The sequence below is a fragment of the Carcharhinus amblyrhynchos genome, chromosome 3 (genome assembly GCF_965287045.1).
Source record: "Carcharhinus amblyrhynchos chromosome 3, sCarAmb.v2.hapA, whole genome shotgun sequence".
Classification (NCBI taxonomy): domain Eukaryota; kingdom Metazoa; phylum Chordata; class Chondrichthyes; order Carcharhiniformes; family Carcharhinidae; genus Carcharhinus; species Carcharhinus amblyrhynchos.
In genome coordinates, this window is record NC_137326.1 from 31,043,498 (window position 1) to 31,068,450 (window position 24,953).

The 24,953-nt window shown below is 42.9% G+C and overlaps 2 protein-coding genes across 5 annotated transcripts in view; one reads left to right on the top strand and one right to left on the bottom strand.

Moving 5' to 3' along the window:
• Positions 1-2,618, top strand: part of pxk (PX domain containing serine/threonine kinase) — a 70,546-nt gene extending 67,928 nt beyond the window's left edge. For 2 of the 4 annotated variants that reach the window (XM_080182921.1, XM_080182924.1), the window contains exon 18: positions 1,863-2,618. In XM_080182921.1, coding sequence (XP_080039047.1) covers positions 1,863-2,050 — 188 coding nt within the window. In that variant the 3' untranslated portion in view covers positions 2,051-2,618. The remainder of the gene's footprint in view (positions 1-1,862) is intronic. The other 2 variants (XR_013885836.1, XM_080182923.1) reach the window with 2 other exon arrangements.
• pdhb (pyruvate dehydrogenase E1 subunit beta) lies at positions 2,578-19,841 on the bottom strand. Its single transcript, XM_080182925.1, has 10 exons — positions 19,737-19,841; positions 19,569-19,628; positions 16,783-16,890; positions 15,891-15,953; positions 15,772-15,807; positions 15,128-15,413; positions 13,533-13,643; positions 6,418-6,509; positions 5,206-5,347; positions 2,578-5,032 (listed from the first exon to the last, which is right to left on the bottom strand). The coding sequence occupies exons 1-10, from the start codon at positions 19,770-19,772 to the stop codon at positions 4,887-4,889; spliced, it is 1,080 nt and encodes a 359-aa protein (XP_080039051.1). The 5' UTR covers positions 19,773-19,841; the 3' UTR covers positions 2,578-4,886.
• Positions 19,842-24,953: the final 5,112 nt, after the last annotated feature.

The window sequence follows — 24,953 nt, forward strand, 5'->3', positions numbered from 1 at the left end:
CTAATTCAGTTCACACTTGAAATGCCTCTTTCATATTGTTCACAAACTCAGATTTTCATACAGTTGTATTATTAGCAGCTGTACCTTACTGATGAGTTGATAAACCTGTCTCTACAAGCTATAGCTGGGATTTTCTGGACCTGCCGTGGGGGATGTGACGACCTAGGTCCGATCCTAGTGCTGGGCAGGGCTGGAAAACCCCACCCCATATGTTTAATTATGATCTGTTTGCATCTTGCTTTCATTAACCTTTGCAAGTATGAGTTTTTCGTGTTGACCATTGTGCAAACAAACAGTAATACTACTTATCAAAATAGATGTAAAAGTCTCAGCACTATTGCTGTAATCAGGATAATCTGTTTTTCTGAAATTACTATTTTAAATGCAGAGATTAGATATTTCACTGTATATGTACAATTTATGCCCTATGAGATGAAAATCAGTGATTTTAAAAAAGACCCTTTAGAAACTTGAGGTGTGTTGCTACAGCAGATTTGTACTAGTTTTATTTTAACTTGATATTAAAATACCAGCATCAAGTATTCTCATCAGGTTATCTCTTGCTACTTCATAAACTTTTGATACCAATCTTTAAAATTTTCCTGGTATGTGGGGATAGAGTTTCTTATTTACCTTGTTCAGGCTGTGACCCCTCAATCTGTTTTCCTGTATGGTAATTGTGCATGAATGAACACAGTCATATGTTTTAACCTGTTTTGGGCTGTAACATAACATTCTCTTATTGGTTACTATGATAGTTGTTAAACACACAAATAGCCATGATTGGTATATAAAATCCAGCCTTTGCAATCAAAGATTACACTTTTTCTTCAAGACTGCTTCTGGTTGTATCTGACACCCGCTTTCTGCATAGACCAATTAAAATTTATAATCACCACACTTGAAAAAGGCAGCTATGAGAACTGGTTTTGTTTTATGAGTTTTCATTATTGTTCAATGCCACTAATACAGAATACAACATTTTCCCACTTTTGCAACCAGTATATTATTCTGAGGTTCCATATTGCACTGTGCCAACAAGTTATCGTAAGCAAAACCTGTTGCATTATTTCATTTCTTGCACTATCCACGTCTTATGAATGAAATTGGTAGTTAGCGCAAAAATATGTGTGGTTTTATACTGCAGGCCCATACAGGAGTTCAAAGAGCAATGCCTTTAAATGAATTAAAGTGCTCCAAGACAAAAAATGTAATTGGAATGCTTGTCCAGCTCCACTTGTAATTTGGTTTACAAGCCAGACTTTTTTTTTTAAATCCAACTCAATCAAATCAAGTCCAATTCAGAATCTCAAGTGAGACATTCTGGATCCAAGCTGACAAGGTTCTTACCTCCTGTCTTGGGCTTGACCTACATGATCCAAGCTGATTGGAGGAGACTTTACACCTCCTCCAAGGCTTGATCTCATTTGCATCTTAGCCAAAGGGCCAAGAAAGCAAATTACATATTCTCCACTATAAATTAGAATACCAAATAGCACTAACTTCTGTCACTGAGTGGTATGGGATTTAATATGATTGTGAATGCCCATCAAGCTTGGCCTTGAAATATAGTTACTTATTAGATGTAATGAGTTGGGGGAAGGACAGTAATCCATTTAATGGTGTTAGGTTGGTATGTAAAAATGCTTTCTAATCAGTTGAATATGTTGTTTAGTTAAAATATGAGAATTGAAGTTATTATTTGGAAATATATGGGTAAATATTTTGTGAAAGAAAAATACTGCAAACAAAATCAGCTGTACTTCATACAGTTCTGAAGAGTAACACCCAGCATATTAACTCTTTATAGATGCTTAAAAAGAATTCTCCATTGCATTAAATTTTTTTTTCCTTACTTGCAGGGGTTTCACCAGTTCCTCCACTAGCTGTGCCCCCACCTCCAAAGCCTGAGATTGATGTTCCATCAGAATCCATCGCTACTGCCAATGGGGCAGGTAGAGGAGCCTTACTCAGCTCAATTCAAAGCTTTAAAAAAGGACACTTGAAGCCTACACTTACAAATGACCGCAGCACCCCTACAATCAAATAATAGAAAATGTTTACTGGACAGTTTTGAATACCAAACATTAAATACTGATGAGTAAAGAAAATTGTATGTCACCTGTGTATGTGAAGCAAGACTTTATTTTTTGTGTGGAGCTCTTGTACAGGACAATCATTCCTTTTTTGAAGCATTTGCTTTTTACAGATCCACTCTGTTGCAGTCATGCGTATAGATTTACTTATGGGCCTGCTGTGCCCCCTTAAGGACATGGCTGATTCGCAAGTAGATTTGTTTTCATTTAGCACTTGTCTGTAAACTTACCTGTGGAGCCAATGTTCTGCAATAATTTTGTATTGAAGCAGTGCAAACATGGCAAATGTCTGTTTTGCAATAATGTATCTTACGAACTAGCTATAGTTTGACCATAATCCCCTAATAATCTTGAAATTCTGAAGAAAGTGCACTTTAAAAATACCATTGTGTTTTACCTTAAAAGAAACAGCTGTTTCTATGCAGAAAAAATTTCATGGTGTAATATCTGTATAAATTTTCTTGTAAACAATGACTAGATATTGTTTTAATATTTTTATTAAAATAATTGTTCTGTTCACCATTTTTGGGAATCTCTGCTGTGAAAATGCAAATTGAAGTACAGCTTTATACATTTCTAAACAGATAAAAGGAACAGTTTACAGGTGTGTGGAAGTCTTCAACTATTCCTGACAAAGATACTGATCTATTATTTCAGAAATATTTAGTGAAATGGGAGTTTGCCATTCAAAATCTGACATTAAAGAATACTGAACAACACCCAAGAAGTGTCACTTACCCATTAGACTATAGCCTATATTTATTTTTACTGTGAATGCATGAGATCTGACTGTTGCACATGCTCATTTCAATTTTCAATGATTCTAATAGTTCCTACTCCTCCCAATTCAAAGCAAATTTTCAGTTTTATTCTTTAGAATATCACAATGCTTGATGCAGAGTAAGAAATAAGTCTGGGTTTCACTACAGATACTAGTATAGTGCATGGGGAAACTTCAGTAGTAGTTCTCCAATCTCTCACTTAAAGCTTTTTAAAAGTTTACAAAGCCGCTTCAGTGACAAAATTGGAATGTCAGACAAACTGAACTTTGCCATGAGCTTTGTGGAGTTTGTTGCTATAAAAGTAAGTTTTAAACAGTGAACCGCTACAATTACATTTTTAAATGTGAATATACTTCATGTGACTTGGTATCTTAAATCTTGTTATTCAGGCACTCCAATACTACTACAACCCACTTCTGATACTTAAATCCAGTTTGATTTTTGCCCAGTGACTGGGGCTCTTATGCCACCTCTAAATAAAATGCACACAACTTAAAACATATCTATCACTAACCTAGCAACAGTGCCTGAATCAATAACTAGGCAACAAAAATAATCTTGTTTAAACCCATTTACTTGGCTATAAAACTTACTGAAGGATAAGATCATGTTGAACTTGTGCAAGCCCTCATCTGGAGTACAGCATCCAGCTGTACACCATGCTTGAAGGATGTGAAGGCATTGGCAAGTAGAGAGGAGATTCACAAATGATTCTAGGGATAAACAATTATAGCTATGAGGAGAGACTGAAGAAAAGATGGCCTGAGAGGATAGAGTATTCAAGATCCTGAGGGATATGGCCTGGGCAAATAGTGAAAAACAGTTCCCTTAGAAAGCAGAATTTAACATAAAGGAAAAGTGATACAAAGGGAAAAAAAACTTTCACCTAGAGGGTGGCTGGTGTCTGACCCAAATCTCCCAAGAGGGTGCTGGAGAGAGCAATTCAATTCCCTTGATCAAAATTATCTGAAAAGTGTGCAAGGTTATAGAGCTATGACAGAGGGAGTGGGACTAGGCAGAATCAAAGTGCCAGTGTAGACTCAAATGAACCAAAGGCCGTCCTATACTGAAGATTATGCAACTTAAACCAGCTTTGTTTCAAGTCAAACTGTTTTTCCTTTACATACTGCTTTACTGGGCAAGAGGAACTGTGTTCAGTAATATTTGGACATGGAGTTATTAAAAAGGATTTTTGGGAGGAAGAGTCACTTTCCCAAGTAGACTTGGTCTGTTTAAACTTTAATTCCATTTAACTAGTTTCACTAGAGCTGTACACAACTAAAATCAGCCCACATAATCTTCAGAAGAATGCCACAAAGAACGTTTACAATATCCGTAATTGACATTGGAATACAGAACAAAAACATAGCAAGAGATTAATCTATTTGTAAACTAACCAGGTGTGCGTTTTCAAAGTAAGTTTATAAATAGTTGAGTATTAATGCTACAACATTTTCATAAAACTCCAAGTGACCAGTTACAGAAATTTGAATATTTTAAAAAGTAGGATCTGTCAATCAAGTAATATACAAGTTTAAATTTAAATAGAGCTTCCCAAACTTTTTTTTGAAACAAACAATTGCTTTACTGACGGTCAGTGAAAGCTTTCCTAGCTAGATCTACTCATCAGGAAACAGCACAGCCAATTTGGAACAACAGAAAACAGGGATTTGAATGAAAGCATGATCTAATTTTTTTAGGATCATCTCTGGCATCTGAATTATGTTTTACACTTGAACATGGCATTAAGGTGAGATTCTTATTATCTTGCAGCACTGTCTCCTGTTGAGCAGTAAAAATACACGAACTAGGGAATGAGGAATTTCCAAACAAAATAAGGTTCCCCATGAGATTATTTCAACTGTAGCACAATTTCCCAACAACTTTCATGGTACAAAATCTTTTGTATTTTCCACCCTTCCTGCAGGATGCAGCAGCTATTATTGAGCTTACATCAGTGAAAGGAGTTGGAGATTCGAGTGGGGGGGAAAAACAGCAGCAAGTGGAATTACACATTGAGCACCTTCTTGACTGAAAACATTACATCTTTAATCTGAGGTGTGGAGTTGTCTTCCAAGATCCGTGCATAAGGCATAGGAACATCAGCACCAGTGACACGCACAGCAGGGGCATCCAGGTAGTTAAATGCAGGTCCTGCAAAGAGACAATAATTTAGCAAGACTGCAAACAAGTATTTTAATACTACATAATTCACAAAATGTTCATCACAATTTCAAAAATCTACAAAATAAATTTTAATGCATATGAAATTAGTAACAAAAGTTAGAAAACTAATATCTCAGATTATTACTTATCCAATGCTTTACCTTCCATAATTCTGGCACAGATTTCAGAACCTACTCCAAACTGCGGCCAACCGCCCTCAACTGTTACCAGATGATTGGTCTTCATCACACTATTTTCAATTGTTTCAATATCCAGGGGTCGGATGGTACGCATATTAATGACCTGAAATTATAAAATGATATTATATCCTTCTGAAAACAACAAACAAAATTATTCAAAGTGCAACTTACTACCATCCCTGGGTGAAAGGTCGAGACAAAGCTATAAAAATTGAATTATTGCAATTCAATTTAAAATAAAGCTGTGTAAACTTCTCAAGGAATAAACAAAATTTAGTAAAATTCAATTCTCTGAAAGACTAGATCAGTTGTTTGGTGGAACTGCTATTGCCAGACATGAAGCTGAACTAATAAATCTGCACCAGTAATCAAGTTCAAATTGTTACTGGAATCAGTTTTCTGCACATGTTTCAAACAAATTTTAATCTGCAATTTCTAGAAGTATACCAGATCCTGTTGAGTTAACGTGGAGTCAAAAGTCTTGGGTTTATTTTTTTTTAAATAATCAAATGATAGAACTTTTGGTGAAATTCTTCACTATTTGTAAAACATCTTCCAAAGAATATCTCTTCCCCTTATCATCCTAATTTTGAATTGCTGAATACTTGCAAGTCCACATTTTAATTATTGGTGACACCAAGGTAAACACTTAGAGGGCGCTGATCATTAACATAGGCACTGATTTGGATGTCTCAGCTACAACGCATCTCAGCTCTTCACACTGCCACACCAAGATTCCCAAGTTAGTTTATCCATCTGCACAAAAAGTAATTAGTATTCAGCTTAGATTATCTGAAACAAATGTTTAACAAGAAAAATAATAAATCAAATGCTTTCCTTGAAAGGTATTTCATTACTGTTGTTCTTCCAGATTTGTAACTAGAGGTTTAGAGGCTGATGTGTCATTTAATAAAATGCCCAATACTTGAGACAAAAATCTCTCAAGTATTGTTACTGAAGGAAAGTACAAGGATTGGTTGGGCAGAGGAATTTCAAAAAACTGTACAAACTAGTCTTGGTGTAAATTATATATTAACTACTGAAGAGACTAAAAACATGTTTGAATGATTACTCAATGTTTTAATTATCTGCATTCACAATTTCTACTTGCTATAAATACTTCCTTCCATTTCAGATTTTCTATACTGGTCTTACTGTCTCACAATCACCCACCTCACAGTCAATGCCTTCCTTTGCGAGAGCAACAGCTGCATCCAGGCAATGCCCCACACTTTTGGAGTGTGCAACTAAAGTGATATTAGTTCCTACAGAAGTAAAATTAACTATGATTATTCTACAAAAACAACACTGATGAAGTTAGTTTCAAAAATCAGGCTTAATAAATAGCATACAAGCTAAATAAGAGAGCAAGTTAACACCTTTGAAACTAAAATTACAAAAGATTCTGTAGTCAGGTAGTCTCATAAGTGAGCAGCAAGGGATGATATAAACAAGCTACTGAGTTTTAATCGAATTTATTCCAGCGTACTTGCGTATTCCAATTAAATTTAGTAGCACATTACTAAACACACGAATTGGTTTATTTGAATTCATACAAAATTCTAGAAAGAGATCATGAGTCACTCTGCATGTTCAAATGAATCCATCACTTCCTGGTAGAATGGAAGTAGTCTTTTTTTAAAAACTTCAGAGCAATTGGAGACATGGTGGTGTCATGGGCACAGGGTGGGAGAGGAGGAGGAGCGAGAGAATGAAAAAAAGGGGTATTTCCCAATTTTCCCAAAATGCTAATTGGGAATTATGTTCAGATTATCCATTCTATCACCCATTTCTCGTTACACTTGAAAACAGTGCCAAAACAAGAAGTAATTCTGATCTAGCTCCCATTTTAAATGCAATAGCTGGCACTGAAATTATTATGTGGAGATGCCTGTGTTGGACTGGGGTAAACACAATAAGGAGTCTCACAACACCAGGCTGAAGTCCAACAGGTTCAGTAGTAAATGCCACTAGCTTTTGGAGCATTGCTCCTTTGTCAGATGAGTGGGGAGTTCTGATCACAAACAGGGCATATAAAGGCACACCAGTTTACAGAATATTCATTCAGAATGCAAATCTTTACACCTAATAAAGTTTCAAAAAGCTGCAGACAATGTGAGTGGAGATAGCATTAAACATAAGTTAAAGGAGATCTGTATCGTCTCCAGACAGGACGGTGAGATGTTGCAAGCCCAGGCAAATCATGGGGATTATGGATAGTGTGACATGAACCCAAGGTCCCAGTTGAGGCTGTCCTCATGTGTGCAGAACTTGGCTGTCAGTTTCTGCTCTGCGACTCTGCGCTGTCATACATCGTGAAGGCCGCCTTGGAGAATGTTTACCTGAAGATCAGAGGCCAAATGCCGATGACCGCTGGTGTTCGCCAATAGGAAGGGAACAGTCTTGCCTGGTGATTGTTGAGCAGTGTTCATTCATCCAGTGTCGTAGTGTCTGCATGGTCTCCCCAATGTACCATGCCTCAAGACATCCTTTCCTGCAGCAGATCAGGTAGACAACGTTGGCCAAATTGCAAGAGTATGTGCCGTGTACCTGGTGGATGGTGTTCTCACATGAGATGATGGCACCCGTGTCGATGATCTGGCTCTTCTTGTTGAGGTTGCTGTGGCAGGGTTGTGGGATGTTGTGGTCACTGTTCTCCTGAAGGCTGGGTAGTTTGCTGTGGACAATGATCTGTTTTAAGTTGTGCGGTTGTTTGAAGGCAAGACGTGGGGGTGTGGGGATGGCCTTGGCAAGATGTTCGTCTTCAATGACATGTTGAAGACTCCGAAAAATTCGTCATAGCTTCTCTGCTCCTGGGAAGTACTGGACGACAAAGGGTACTCTGTCCACCATGTCCCATGTTTGTCTTCTGAGGAGGTCGGTGCGGTTTTTCACTGTGGTGCGTTAGAACTGTTAATCAATGAGTTGAGCGCTATATCCTGTTCTTATGAAGGTATCTTTCAGTGTCTGGAGGTGTCTGCTGCAGATGCTACAACAACGGATGAACGGACACCGCTCGACAATCACCAGGCAAGACTGTTCCCTTCCTGTTGATGAACACTTCAGCGGTCATGGGCATTTGGCCTCTGATCTTCAGGTAAACGTTCTCCAAGGTGGCCTTCACGACATATGACAGCGTAGAGTCGCAGAGCAGAAACGGATAGCCAAGTTCTGCACACGTGAAGACAGTCTCAACCAGGATCTTGGTTTCATGTCACACTATCTGTAACCCCCATGACTTGCCTAGGCTTGCAACATCTCACTTACTGTCCTACCTGTAGGCAATACACAACTTTTTAACCCATGCTTAATGCTATCTCCACTCACATTGTCTGCACCTTTAAGAATTGATTAGGTGTAAAGACTCACATTCTAAATGAGTATTCTGTAAACTGTGTGCCTTTATATCCTGTTTGTGATCAGAACTCCTCCACTCACTTGATGAAGGAGCACTGCTCCTAAAGCGAGTGGCGTTTTCTACCAAATAAACCTGTTGGACTTTAACCTGGTCTTGAGACCTCTTACTGAAATTATTCACAGGTTTATCTAGCTAAAAAATTCCACTCATCACCTGTTGTACTCGCTCAATGCTACCAGGCATCTGGTGTATTCCTGCTCAAATACCATTTCTTTTATAATTTTGATCAGTTGGACTTTCTTCACTTTCTTCTCCCAAACTTTCCAAAATCCATCCTACTTCATGTTCTTTAAACTCCCTGTATCCTTACTGTGCTGATGTCATGTTGTGCTACAGACATCAAAAAAGCAGCTCTGAAATGGGTTATTTGGTAAATGCCCATATAAGTATGCCATACAACAATTCTGGTTTATGCGGAGTTAATTTAGTATGGCTGGCAGTAAAAGCACTATAACAAATTTCAACAAGGGGAAATGCTAATTGTGATCATTGCTGGGAAGCAAAATGTGCAGATTCAGGAACAAGATCATTCACAGCTATAATACCCCAGTCAAAAGGCCAGGCTCATACATGAAAAATAATCCTTTAACCAAGCACCAAAAGTGTAATTCCAACATGTGAATTAAGAAATAGAAGCATGGCATTCAGCCCCTCAAGCCTGCTCTGCCATTTAGTGAGATAATGGCTGCTCTTCTACTGCAATGCCATTTTCTTGCACTATTCTTATATCCCTTAAATGTTTCAAATATGCAGAAATCTATCAATTTCAATGACTGAGCCTCCACTGCCCTTAAGGTAGAGAATTCGAAATATTTCTCCCACCACCCTCACCCCCCGAAGAAATTCCTCCTAATTTTAGTCTATAGATGCTGTACAGCCAGTATAAAACCTTTCCTACGTCTACCCTGTCAATCCCTCTAAAAACGTTTGAATCTAGAGAATAAAAGGACCAGTCTATTTAATATTCCCCCCCCCTCCTTGGGCAATCCCTCCAAACCAGGAATTAATTTGGTGAGTGTTCTTTGCATTCTCTCTTTGATATTTATATCTTTCTTTAGAAAAGGAGATTAAAGAATATCCTCACAACACTCCAGGTGTGCTATCAAGGCTCTATATAAATTGCAGTAAGATATCTTTATTCCTGTGTGCAAATCTTCTTGGAGGTAGTGGTCAATAGACTATTTGCTTTCTTAATTGCTTGTTGTACCCACATTTTAGATTTTAGGTGATTCACACAGGACAAAGTCCCTTTGAACTTCCAGACTTAAGAAATACTTTGATTTTCCTACTGAAGTAGATAACCTCACATTTCTCCACATTGTATTCTGTCTGCCAGATTTTTTGCCCACTCACTACATCTCTCCAAATCTTGCCAAGCGTCATTGCATTCTCCCACACTTGCACCCAGTTTTGGAAACTACTGGAAGTACATATATAAATAGTGCCCTGTTCTTTGCAGAATTGCACCAGTTTCAGCCAAACAAAGTTTAATGTTTATTCCTCAGAGAAACATCTTGCTCAAAGTCAAGCTGCCTGGTTTAAATTTTTAAACAATGCTTGGCAGTTAAATGTCTGTCTCCATTAACTGGTGCCTTCTCCATGGCAACACCTCCACTAAAGTTCACTTGCCAACCAGTACAAGTTTGTTGTTTCACCTTGACATTAGTATTCTTGTGATTCTCCTGATGGAATGCAAGATGAAAAACTGCACTGAACCCCTACATCCAAATCATTGATATAGATTGTGTATAGCTGGATCCCCAACCACTCACTGATCTATGCAGGATCCTCCCAGTCAGTTTGAAAGTGACTCATTTATTCCTACTCATTTGTTTTGCTTTCTGTCAGTTAACCAATTCCCAATCCATGCAAATTTTACTTACTAACCCACGTGGGACCTTACCAAAAGCTTTCAAAAAATCTAAACATACCATATTCAATGATTCCCTTATCAATTCTGCTAGCTACATCCTCAAAAAAATTCCAACAGGTTTCCCTTTCATCAATCCATGTCAACTCTGCTCAATCCTAAATTAATCATCCCAGAAATAAACATCGCCTCTTAAACATTAACATGATCCATGCAGTAAATATTTGTCACAGATGACTGACAGCATGGTTAGGAAATTATTTTGAAAATGGAGAGAGAGAGAGAGAAGAGATTAAGCCAAAAGCATTTTGAATGAGTGTCAAGAGTCTAAAAGCTGAAGGAAAGAGCAGGATTCTATCTTGCAGAAAGAGAAAACTTTCAATCGCTGAAATACAAAGTTATTGAAATGATTTAGAATGAAAGGAGCAATTCTTCCATTGCGACCTGCAAATTTTCTGGCAGATCCAGATCAAGAGAATCACATGTCGGCCATTTTGTGGGATTTGTGCGCGTGTTCCCAATGCACGCATGTCTCCCAGAGCTGGAGAACAGGCACAGTTGAGACTGGGCTTAAAACAAATTTAAATCTGTTTTTAATACATTTCAAATGTAGTTTAAATGTGATTATTCACATATGCAGTAGCACTTCTCACCCTGCCAGGGAGTACTATACTTCATTCCGGCAAGGTTTACAGTAGCTCCCCACATTCAGGGAACTAGCGGGAGATCCTGCTGGAATGGGGTGGGGGCGGGGAGGGGGGGGGTGTGCAAACAGGGCACCCCAGGAGGTCAGGTGGTGCCACCTGGACATCCTGACAGTGCCAGTCAGTGCCTCCAGCACTGCCCATATCCAAGGGGCAGTGCCAAAGGGGTGGGATCTTTTCTGGGCGGGGGGGGGTCTTTCAGGTCAAACCAAGTAAACAAACTCAAATTACGTTTGGACAAAGAAAAAAAAGGGGCGGCTCCCCAAAAAGGAGGGGGAACGGCCCGAACAGAAACAAAAAAGTACTACAGGAAACTTAAGACACGGCAAATCAAAACGCGATTGTCAGGGTTTATAACGCACCTCAGCCCCTGCGGTGCCCAGCAGGCGCAGAAGGTGTCAACTGTGCCCACAGACACTGCGTGCTCCCTCTCCAGGGACACCCGGCCACGAACGTACCCACGGTAGAGAGGCAGACAGTCGGGACAGATGGCCCCCCCCGATCGCCCGCTACCTGGGCCTGTTGAAGGCGCGTCTCGCCAGGCCCAGGAGCAGGTTCACGAGGAGATCGGCGTTCCGACCCTCCCCTCTCCGCATCAGGTGTCCATAGATCAGGAGCATGGGACTGAAGTGCAAACAAAACATCAATAAAAGGTGTTTGAGAAAAATCAGAAAGGGTGTGCAATCTATAACATGAAACATAGACGTGGTCCACAGACTCCACGAGGCCACAGAAAGGGCAGCCTTGGAAGCTCATGAACCATTGAATCCTACAGTTGTGCGGCAGCCTCCACCCCAGGTCCCCGACGTAATTGGGGGGAGATCCCTCCATACAGCGACCTCCATCGCCCGGCGGCAACAAGGCCCGCCAAGGTGTATCCGGGCGATGGGCGAGGACACAGTAATGGAAGGTATGCAGCAGCAGCCCGTACAGGAAATGCCTCCATGCGCTGGAGAAAGGCACGGAGGACATTTCTGCGAGACGGCTCATGCTGTGGGGTACCTGGCCGGGGGGGGGGGGGGGGGGGGGGGGGCCAATGTGGAATTCCGTCCGAACAGGGGAATGCTTGGACGGGATCCCACCGCACGCCTGAGCTGCCTCGAGCTCACGTGCACTTTCGGGGCCGAGCACGACCGTCCTAAGGTCTTGGATGGCTTTGGCCGCGCACCAGATGGCCACCCCCGTGCACTCAGCCAGCACGCGAGGGTTCATCCAGTCCACTCCTCCGCCATCCAGCACATCCCCGATCCTGGTCACCCCAGCATCCACAGCCTCCCTCTCCGTCAGCCACCTGAAGTTATACGGCTGGAGGTGCGGATTCCTGAGCAACAGCTCTCACACGAGAGCTGCTGCTCCTGACGGGGGAAAACTGCATTGCGAGGCGACCGCGTTCCAGATGGTGAGGAAGTCCTGGTAAAAGACAGGCAATTCCCACAACAATGACGGAGTAAGCCCCAGATTAATATGCAGGAGCTGCACATCATAATTGAGGCCGTGCCACTGGCGGAAGAAATACATCGCCAGGCGCACCACAGTGCAGGAGGCTCGATGTAAAGGTATCTCTGTAGGGTCTGGAGGCGGAAGGACGCTATCTGCGTGCGGAAGCACGCCAGACCTTGGCCGCCCTCCTCAATCGGGAGATGCAGAACCGCGGCAGAGACCCAGTGCAGTCGGTTGTCCCAGAAGAAACGCACGATGGTTCTCTGGATATTGGCGACAAAGCCAGGGGGAGGGGTCAAAGGGACCAGCCGGTACCACAACATGGAGGCGACCAGCTGGTTTATGACCAGAACTCACGCCCTGTAGGACAGCACTCGGAGCAGTCCTGCCCGGTGAGCCAGGCGGGTGGTGACTTTGGCCTCCAGCTCCCACGAGTTGTCTGGCCAGGATTCCTTGGATGGGCAGAGATGGAACCCCAGGTAGAGAAGGTGCGTCCTGCTCGCTGGAGGAAGAGGTCTACAGGCGTGCTCTGGGGAGAAAAAAAACCCAGCTGGCCAACAAATGGGGAGACTGACAGATTGGGACCACTGTGCATGCGCAGAGTTCCGGAGCTATCAGACTCCGGCACGAATAGGCCCCATCACATCCCACCCCCCCTCCAGGTTTTTAAATGAGGTTCACGATTGTGACCTTTGTATTGCACAGGGTGGGGAGCTTCAGGTCTGGGGCTGCACTAAAAAAAAGTCGTGATCTAGTCAAGTTTTCCCAACAATTCAGCACTTTTGGGAAAACCACCCCCAAAAATGAGTTTATATTTATTTTAACATTCAAACTGCAGCTTTTTGTAATTTCTTACCTTCTTTTTCTACTTTGGCTTTTCCTATTGGGATAATAAAGTCCTTTGACTGGACATCCTCAGAGACTTCAAAAGGCACACCATACATCAGTTCATTTTCCAAAAAAACAACTGCAGGAGTAATGGATGTTGTGAGTATAGAGTTTATTTAAACAAACATTCAAACAAAAGGTGCGCCTTAAACTGACTTGCAGTATGTTTACAGGTTAAAAACCATTTTTCAATCAAATTCCAAGAGGGGGTGGGGGGGGGGGGGGGGGGGGGGGGGAGAAGGTGTGTGTGTGTGTGTGGCGACGGCAGGGGTGGGGGAGGTGGTGGTGGGCAGAGGAGTGAGTGGGTGGTGGTGGTGTTGAGAAATCAAATTAAAGCTCTTGGCTAAAAAGAAAATGAAACATATCCATTAGCTACTTGCAGGCTTCCATGGAGTAAAAGAATGAATTAATACACAACAGTGGTCACTGGGGAACTAAGTCAGTATTGATCTGAAACTGTGCAGCCTTGGACTAAAATCAACATTCTGAGTGTAACAAATCTGCAGCGGCTTATCTGACAGATCAGTTAGTGGAGGTGGTTAGCTAAAAGTTTCTACCCCTGTTTTTAATTTCCCTTTTAACATTCAAAGTATTTACATCTAATGGGATGCTGGCCTTCATAGCGAGGGGGATTGAATATAAAAGTAGGGAGGTCTTGCTGCGGCTGTATAGGGCATTGGTGAGGCTGCAGCTGGAGTACTGTGTGCAGTTTTGGTCGCCGCACTTATGCAAGGATATTTTGGCCTTGGAGGGAGTGCAGAGGAGGTTTACTAGGCTGATACCGGAGTTGAGGGGCTTGAGCTATGAGGAGAGGCTGAATAAACTAGGCTTGTACTCGTTAGAGTTTAGAAGAATAAGGGGAGATCTCACTGAAACATACAAGATGATGAATAGGATAGAGGTGGAGAGACTCTTCCCGCTCAGAAAGGACAGTAGGACTAGGGGGCACAGCCTCAAGATAAAGGGGAGAGCGGTTTACAACAGAGTTGAGGAGGAACTTCTTCAAAGGGTGGTGAATCTCTGGAATTCTCTGCCCGTTGAGGTGGTGGAGGCTGCCTCGCTAAATATTTTTAAGACGCGGGTTGATGGGTTTTTGATAAGCGAGGGGATTAAGGGTTATGGGGAGAGGGCGGGAAAGTGGAACTGAGCCACGACAGATCAGCCATGATCTTATTGAATGGCAGGGCAGGCTCGAGGGGCTAGATGGCCTACTCCTGCTCCTACTTCTTATGTTCTTATATTTCCATTAATAAAAACGAAATAAAAAAAAAAAATCAGTTAAATAGTGCCTCATTAGAAGCATTTATCAATCAACTGAATGGCAATTGCAGGTATTTTGATCCATGTCAACAATATATATCTGAAATATAGAAACAAATGCAGGAGCAGGCTATTCAGCCCTTCAAGCTTGCTCTGTCATTCATTCTGATCATCAAATTCAATATCCTGATGCTGCATTCCTCCCATATTCCTTGATCCCTTTAGCCCCAAGAGCTCTACATCAAATTTCTTCTTGAAATTACAGTATTTTAAATGTTATCCATTTTAAAATAAAAAACTTACCAGGGTTATCATCTCGGATGGCAGATTTCAGCAACCCTTTAGCATCTTCAGCACTCCAAGGACTAATTACTTTTAGCCCAGGACAGTGGCTATACCATGCTGCAAAGCACTGGGAATGCTGAGCTGCCACTCCAGCTGAACAACCATTTGGACCTCTGAAAACAACAGGAACAGAAACTGCACCTGCCGACATGTAGAACGTCTTGGCAGCAGAATTTATAACTTGATCAATGGCTTGCAGTGAGAAATTGAAGGTCATAAATTCACAGATGGGCCTCAAGCCAGCCTGAAAAGTTAGTAAGAATCTGACCTTATTTTCCCCAAAGACATATTGCAACAGGACATGTTTACATGCACTAGTTTTGGCAACTATACAGCATGCAATATTTTGCATTTCTATTCTTATACTCCAACACGCTTGGAAACGTTTCTATACTTAGTCTACAGAACTATTTCATTGATGAGTAATTAATATTTTTTGTAACAATGAAGCTTTATAAGCTTTCCTGCTATGAGAATGAATGCGTGTGTGACAATTTTAATGTTAAACAAACAAGTCCGCTTCAGAAGAATATTCAATGTTTCATGTATTAATTCCATGCACTTGGCACAGCAAGTTATGCAAAATAATCCAAGGTACATACCATGGCAGCACCAACTGCAATTCCTGCAAATCCCATCTGAAAAATAACGTGAAAAGATTTTAATATTTTAAGTTATTAAACAGTAATTAGACATGCAAAAGTTTCTTAATGAAACATACCTCTGAAATTGGCGTGTCTATGATTCTCTTGTCTCCCCATTTCTTCCACAATCCACGGCTCACCTATGAATATATACAACTAATTTCAATGCTAAAACTTTGAAGAGTTATAAATCATCAGCTATGGTAAATGACGAGGATGACAAAGAATCTACAGAAAGGGTCAGACAGGTTAAGTGAGTGGACAAAAAACACTCACTTAACCTGTCTGATAGGAAGAATAAAGGAGCTGATTTTTATTTAAATGAAGAAAGATTGCAAAAGGCTGCAGCACAGAGAAATTTGGGGGTTTTTATGAAGGCCTTCATTTCAAAGATAATGGAGAATAAAAATGGGAAGTCTTGTTCAAACTATACAAGGCACTAATTAGACCACACCTGGGATACTGTGAACAGTACTTGGGGACTTATCTAAGATATACTGGCATTGGAAGCAGTCCAGAGAAGGCGCACCAGCTTGCTCCCAGATATGGAGGAATCTTCTTCTGTAGGTTGGGTCTATACTTTTTGGAGTTGAGAAGAATAAGAGATAACCTTATAGAGATATGTGGGGTTCTCAAGGGGTTTGACTGGGTAGATGCTGAGAGATTGATTCTCTTTGAGAGAATCAAGGACCAGAGGCCATAACATCAGACTAAGGAGTCACCCATTAAAAGAGAGGAGTTTCTTTGAATTTGAGAAATTCTTTATTGCAGAGGGCTGTAGAGGCTGGATCAATCAGTATGTTGGGGGCTGAGATAGACAGATTTTTAGTCAGAGAATCAAGGGTTATGGGGATAAAGTGGGAGAGTGGAATTGAGCATTATCATACCAGATCAGTCATGATTTAATTGAATGGCAGAGCAGACACAATGGCCTACTTGTGCTCTTATGTCTTGTGGTCTGTGACTCACCTTGTATGCACCATCATATTGTGCCACCTCTTCTCCCAGCAGAAATACAGTTTCATCTCTTTCAATCTCCTCATCCATAGCCTGGGTCAGAGCATCTCGATAGGTTAGCTAGAACACATGAAATAAATTATTCTTTCTGGCTATAGAGGCTTTGAACCTGTTTACCAATGGTTGGAGCACCTAGTCTAAAAAATGTAGTAACACAAAATTGGAACAGAGAGCTGCTGTTTATCTGCCCTATGTCAGTGATTAGGAAATACATTCCTTCATACATCTCATTTGTTCAAATTTTGCATCAAATACTCAAAATGAATAATTATGCTTTTCAGCTAGCTTCCATGTTCATTTTAAATATCTTCTACCCATTTCCCAATGTTATCATGTGTTTTATGGACAGTACATAGAAAGTCAGCCTCTCTCAAAAGGAGTACAACAGTTTTGTGAAACTTTGCAGACTGAAATACAGTTCAGCAGCGTTGGATAAACGCTGTGTGCCTCAGGGATCTGTTTTGGGGCCACTGCTGTTTGTAATTTTTATTAATGATCTGGATGAGGGTATAGCTGGGTGGATTAGTAAATTTGCTGATGACACCAAAGTCGGAGGTGTGGTAGATTGTGAGGAAGGGTGTCATAGTTTGCAGGGAGACTTAGACAGGTTGCAGAGCTGGGCCGAGAGGTGGCGGATGGAGTTTAATGCGGAGAAGTGTGAGGTGATTCACTTTGGTAGGAATAACAGATGTGTTGAGTATAGGGCTAATGGGAGGACTTTGAATAGTGTGGATGAACAGAGGGATCTAGGTGTATGTGTACATAGATTCCTGAAAGTTGGGAATCAAGTAGATAAGGTTGTTAAGAAGGCATACGGTGTCTTGGCGTTTATTGGTAGGGGGATTGAATTTAGGAGTCGCAGCGTCATGTTGCAACTGTACACAACTCTGGTGCGGCCACACTTGGAGTAGTGTGCAGTTCTGGTCCCCACATTACAGGGAGCATGTGGAGGCTTTGGAGAGGGTGCAGAGGAGGTTTACCAGGATGTTGCCTGGTATGGAGGGGAGGTCCTATGAGGAGAGACTGAGGGATTTGGGGTTGTTTTCGCTAGAAAGAAGGCAGCTAAGAGGGGATCTTATTGAAACATATAAGATGATTAGAGGTTTAGATAAGGTGGATAGTGATAGCCTTTTTCCTCGGATGGAGAAAGCTAGCACGAGGGGGCATGGCTTTAAATTAAGGGGGGGGTAGTTATAGGACGGACGTCAGGGGTAGGTTCTTTACCCAGAGGGTGGTGAGGGATTGGAATGCCCTGCCTGCTGCGGTTGTAAATGCGCCTAGTTTGGGGGCGTTTAAGAGATCCGTGGATAGGTTTATGGACGAAAAGGAATTGGTTTAGATTAGTGGGTCATTGTTTTTTTTTAAACTGGTCGGCGCAACATCGTGGGCCGAAGGGCCTGTTCTGCGCTGTTATGTTCTATGTTCTAAACAGGCCATCTCACCAGGCTAGAAATAGCACAGAAAGATTCACATTTCTAGATACTGCCATTAACCTTTGCATTTCTGAACTCCAGCCCACAAACTTCCCTAAAAAAATTATTGTAATAGTTGTCACAAAATTGTCTGTTAACAAGGTGGGGTTTTTTTCTAACAGAGCCCAAAGTGAAACATTGTATCAAAAGCTAAACAGTCATGTTGCCAAGACAACAGGCTGTTTTGAATTTTCGCCAGTTTAAAATTAGGCACTTAGATACCAACAACCTATCAGATTTGAAATTGATGTTTTGGTAACCTGAGAACCAATTCTAATGCAGGAAATATTGAGATGTCATCAGGGGTAAAAGAGATGGGGCAGCGAGACAAATGGGAAAGCACCTGTCACATGACAGTTTAGTTCAGCTCTCAGAGAGAGACCATCATAGCTGCATTTATGTCTTAAAAGAAAGCTTCAATAGTGAAGATAGCTAAAGACAGAACAAAGAAAATTCTGAAAGATTACAAACTGGTTATAATTTAGAGTGACTAAAAATTGTTTTTTTTTTGTTAAGTGGGAATTGTATTTATCCAAACAGTATTTCATTAGAATACTGTTTTATTTGGTTTGTTAATAATTTAGTTAACCTGTTCACTGTTAAATAAATAAATTGTTACTTTTTGAATTTACACAAAGTCTCTGGTAGTTATTTTGATTTAACCACAAAGTTGGTGAAGAGCAGTTCACACACTTAACCGGTGAGGTATGGCACTCTGTGCGGATAGATGTTAGCTCTCAGATAGAATCAATCTCTGCTTCATAACAACTAACAGTTTTTAACATGGACTAGCCCCACATTCACCACAAGGTTACTTTAGGTGGGGAGATATTTAAGTTGCCCTCAAATGGAAATCAGGTAAGCTTATCCACACGGAGTCCTACAAAGGACAAACGCTTTCGGATTCCTTGTCAAAAGGATGTCCTTGGGCAATGTTTGCAGATTTCCGCTGATGTCATTTCAGTCGTCGCTTTTATAGAGGCCTAGATTATAATTAATAAAACTAAAGAGTAACAAAACCCTGAGAGTTCTCGTTCCAATTACATGATACCACTTTTCCATCAGAACAGAACTGGGGTGCACAGAGGAAAAGAGCAGCCACAGAACTACAACACACTGTTTTCAATTCCAATTTACCGGGCAAGAGTTCAGAGAGTGACGGCAGTGTCTGTGAACTTGTGAATAAAGTTCTCTGATCAGGAGCTGGATGAGCAGCGGAGATCACTGTCCCCGGGACTACAATGAGCGAAGGTGACCCTGTTTTACCTGGGCAGCAGCAGGAGCTGATCCATGGAACTGTCTTCGTGACAACAGGCCAAAGACAATCTGTAGGAACAAAAACAACTCGGAGTTACTGCACGGACAAACTGCCAGCCCGCACCGTCCTGCAGCAACACTGTGTCCCCCCCTCAGATACGGAGATTGTCCTCCCACCTTCTCGCCGCGAAGCAGATTCCTCAGCGCCGCCATTTTCTCGGTAGCCTTCAAGGAGAGCCGCTTATTGCTGTTCTTACCCAATCAGCGGCTGTGGCACTAACGGTGCTCTGTCCGCCTCCATTTCTATCCAATAGAGGCGCGCCTTATAGAGCTGGTGCCTGCCATCATTGGAGTGGGCGGGATCATTGCGGAACCACGCCCGCGACCCAGCCAGGCCCCGCCTCCTAACCCAGAGCCCCGCCCATGACCCAAGCCTCGCCCCTTTCCCTGCCCCCTCCACCCTCTGCTCCAGGCCACACCCCCTGCTGTAGGCTCCGCCCCCTTCGTGAGGAATTTAAATCCATATTCAGACCACAGGCGGATTTACGCTTAATGGGGCCTGAGCTGATTTCATTTTCATAGAACATAGAACATAGAACATTACAGCGCAGAACAGGCCCTTCGGCCCACGATGTTGCGCCGACCAGTTACAAAAACAATGACCCACTAGCCTATACCAATCCCTTTTCGTCCATAAACCTATCCACGGATCTCTTAAACGCCCCCAAACTAGGCGCATTTACAACTGCAGCAGGCAGGGCATTCCAATCCCTCACCACCCGCTGGGTAAAGAACCTACCCCTGACATCCGTCCTGTAGCTACCCCCCCTTAATTTAAAGCCATGCCCCCTCGTGCTAGCTTTCTCCATCCGAGGAAAAAGGCTATCACTATCCACCCTATCTAAACCTCTAATCATCTTATATGTTTCAATAAGATCCCCTCTTAGCCGCCTTCTTTCCAACGAAAACAACCCTAAATCCCTCAGTCTCTCCTCATAGGACCTCCCCACCATACCAGGCAACATCCTAGTAAACCTCCTCTGCACCCTCTCCAACACCTCCACATCCTTCTTGTAATGCGGGGACCAGAACTGCACACAGTACTCCAAGTGCGGCCGCACTAGAGTAGTGTACAGTTGCAACATTACACTGCGACTCCTAAATTCAATCCCCCTACCAATAAACGCCAAGACACCGTACGCCTTCTTAACTACCTTATCTACTTGATTCCCAACTTTCAGGGATCTATGTACACACACACCTAGATCCCTCTGTTCATCCACACTATTCAAAGTCCTCCCGTTAGCCCTATACTCGACACATCTGTTGCTCCTACCAAAGTGAATTACCTCACACTTCTCCGCATTAAATTCCATCCGCCACCTCTCGGCCCAGCTCTGCAACCTATCTAAGTCTCCCTGCAGACTATGACACCCTTCCTCACAATCTACCACACCTCCAATTTTGGTGTCATCAGCAAATTTACTAATCCACCCAACTATACCCTCATCCAGATCATTAATAAAAATTACAAACAACAGTGGCCCCAAAACAGATCCCTGAGGCACACCACTCGTAACTGTACTCCATGATGAATATTTACCATCCACCACCACCCTCTGTCTCCTATCTGATAGCCAATTCCTGATCCAACTTCCTAGATTACCCACAATCCCATACATCTGCATTTTCTGCAGAAGCCTACCATGGTGAACCTTATCGAACGCCTTACTAAAATCCATGTATACCACGTCAACTGCCTTGCCCCCATCCACCTCTTTGGTCACCTTCTCAAAAAACTCAATAAGGTTAGTAAGGCACGACCTACCCGCTACAAAACCATGCTGACTATTTCTAATCAATTCATTACACTCCAAATAACTATAAATCCTATCCCTAATAATTTTTTCTAAAACCTTGCCCACAACAGAAGTAAGACTCACCGGTCTATAATTCCCGGCAAAGTCTCTGTTCCCCTTCTTAAACAATGGGACAACATTCGCTGTCCTCCAATCCTCCGGGACTACACCAGAGACCAATGACGACCTGAAGATCTGAGCCAGAGGCTCTGCAATCACCTCTCTAGCCTCCCAGAGAATCCTAGGGTAGATCCCATCCGGACCAGGGGACTTATCTATTTTCAGCCCCTCAAGAATTTCCAGCACATCCCCTTTATCAACCGTAATACTGTCTATTTTACACCCCTGCAACCCAATGTCCTCCTCAGCTATATTCATGTCCCCCTGCGTGAACACCGAAGAGAAATATTGGTTCAATACTTCTCCAATCTCCTCCGGTTCCACACACAACTTCCCCCTGCTGTCTGTAACTGGCCCTAATCTTGCCCTGACCAACCTTCTGTTCTTGACATACCTATAGAACGCCTTAGGATTCTCCTTAATCCTATCAGCCAAAGTCTTCTCATGTCCTCTTTTAGCCCTTCTCAACTCACTCTTCAACTCCCTCCTAGCCAATCTAAAGCTTTCTAGTGCACTATCTGAGCCCTCCAATCTCATCCGAACATAAGCCTCCTTTTTCTTTTTAACCATCGACTCAACTCTTTTAGTGCACCACGGTTCCCTAGATCCACCAAATCCACCATGCCTGACAGGGACATACCTATCAAGGACTCGCAGTAGCTGCTCCTTGAAAAAACTCCACATTTCAGACGTTCCCAGTCCCTGTAATCCCCTAATCCAATCCATGCTTCCTAATTCACTCCTGATAGCCTCATAATTGCCCTTACCCCAGCTAAAATTGCTGACCCGAGGTTCATGCCTATCCCTTCCCATCACTAAGGTGAACGTAACCGAATTGTGGTCACTATCACCAAAATGCACACCAACTTCCAAGTCTAGCACCTGGTCTGGCTCATTTCCCAGCACCAAATCCAATATAGCCTCACCTCTAGTTGGCCTGTCTACATACTGAGACAAAAAACCTTCCTGCACGCTTTGTACAAACACTGACCCCTCTAGCGAGCTAGAACTATAGCAACTCCAATCAATATTCGTAAAGTTAAAGTCCCCCATAACAATTACCCTATTACTTTCACTCCTAACCAGGATTGTCTCCGCAATCCTTTCCTCAACCTCTCTAGAACTTTTAGGAGGTCTATAAAAGACTCCCAACAGGGTGACCTCTCCTCTCCTATTTCTAATCTCCGCCCATACTACCTCAACTGACAAGTCCTCATCAAACTTTCTCTCCGACACTGTGATACAGTCCTTGACTAGCAATGCTACCCCACCCCCCCTTCTACCTTCTTCTCTACTCCGACTAAAGCATTTGTACCCCGGAACCTGCAACATCCATTCCTGACCCTGCTCTATCCATGTCTCAGAAATGGCCACAACATCAAAGTCCCAGGTACTGATCCACGCTGCAAGTTCATCCACGTTATTGCGAATACTCCTCGCATTAAAGTACACGCATTTCAAACCCTGCTCCGCCCCACCCTCACTATGCCGTGCCTTGCATTCCCCAACTATGCCCCCCTCACTTTCACCCCCTTTCCTCACTATCCCTCCCCCCCTCCGAATCAGTTTAAACCTTCCTGCATCGCTTTTGCAAATTTACCCCCCAGGATATTGATTCCCCTCTGGTTCAGGTGTAGACCATCCCTCTTATAGAGGTCCCACCTTCCCCAGAATGAGCCCCAATTGCTCAAGTACCTGAACCCCTCCCTCCTGCACCATCCCCTCAGCCACGAGTTCAAACTTTCCCTCTCCCTATTCCTCTCTAAACTATCCCGTGGCACAGGCAAGAGTCCAGATATAACTACTCTTTCTGACTTCGCCTTTAGTTTCCACCCCAACTCCATAAATCTTTGCTTAATATCCCCTTCCCTTAATCTCCCTATGTCATGTGTCCCCACATGAACTATAACTTGGGGTTGATCTCCCTCTCCCCTAAGAGTCCTGAATACTCTGTCCGATACATCCTGGACCCCAGCCCCTGGTAGGCAACACACCAGCCCAGAGTCCCTACCCTTACCTCCAACTCTCCTATCCGTCCCCATAACTGTGGAGTCCCCAATCACGAGGCCCAATCTCTTACCCCTAACCACCTGAGACTTGCCAATAGGCTCACCCCCAGAGACCTGCTCCCTTTGGCTATCCCCAGTTGATTTCTCCTCAACTGTAGCCTCCAGGACTGAAAACCTATTTTGGAGGAGAACAGCCCCAGGGGATTGTCCCCCCAACTGCTTTTTGCCCCTCTTCCTGGCAGTGACCCAAGACTTATTCCTAGGAGTGACTATCTCCTTATAACTCCTTTCTATGTCCTGCTCCACTTCCCGAATTATACGGAGCTCCTCTAATTCCCCTTCCAGCTCCTTTACATGCTCCTCCAGAAACTGCAATCTAACACACTTCCCACAAGTAAAATCACCTGAAACACTGTGGGAGTCCCTCACTACATACATCCCACAGGAGATGCAGCTTACAGCCTGAACTGCCATCCCTGAATCAATTACCAGCAGAAAAGTAAAAATATAAAAAAAAAACTTCCCTCACACTTATAATTAGGTTAGAGGAGGTGGAAGGGTGGGATTCTCTACCAGTGTAGAGAATCGGGAATCCTCTCTGCACTAATTTATAGTGTTAGTTTTCGTTCACCACCAGGGATCTAAAGGCCGAAGCTCACCCCGCTCCTCCCTCCATTCCTCACAACACACGCTCTCCTCCCACCCCTCAAAGAACATATACTCCCCCACTCCTCATAGTAACACTCTTCCCCCACCACTCACAATACACACTCTCCCCACCACTCAATACACACTCTCCCCACCACTCACAATACACACTCTCCCCACCACTCACAATACACACTCTCCCACCACTCACAATACACACTCTCCCCACCACTCACAATACACACTCTCCCCACCACTCACAATACACACTCTCCCCACCACTCACAATACACACTCTCCCCACCACTCACAATACACACTCTCCCCACCACTCACAATACACACTCTCCCCACCACTCACAATACACACTCTCCCCACCACTCAATACACACTCTCCCCACCACTCACAATACACACTCTCCCCACCACTCACAATACACACTCTCCCCACCACTCACAATACACACTCTCCCCACCACTCACAATACACACTCTCCCCACCACTCACAATACACACTCTCCCCACCACTCAATACACACTCTCCCCACCACTCACAATACACACTCTCCCCACCACTCACAATACACACTCTCCCCACCACTCAATACACACTCTCCCACCATTCACAATACACACTCTCCCACCATTCACAATACACACTCTCCCCACCACTCACAATACACACTCTCCCACCATTCACAATACACACTCTCCCCACCACTCACAATACACACTCTCCCCACCACTCACAGTACA

Excerpts from the sequence above, each read along its gene's own strand:
- pdhb (XM_080182925.1), bottom strand. The coding sequence starts at position 19,772 with ATGGCGGCGCTGAGGAATCTGCTTCGCGGCGAGAAG. Across the intron at positions 19,629-19,736 it reads ATCTGCTTCGCGGCGAGAAG|ATTGTCTTTGGCCTGTTGTC; the intron begins GTGGGAGGACAA and ends TTGTTCCTACAG. Across the intron at positions 15,954-16,782 it reads AATATGATGGTGCATACAAG|GTGAGCCGTGGATTGTGGAA; the intron begins GTGAGTCACAGA and ends ATATATTCATAG.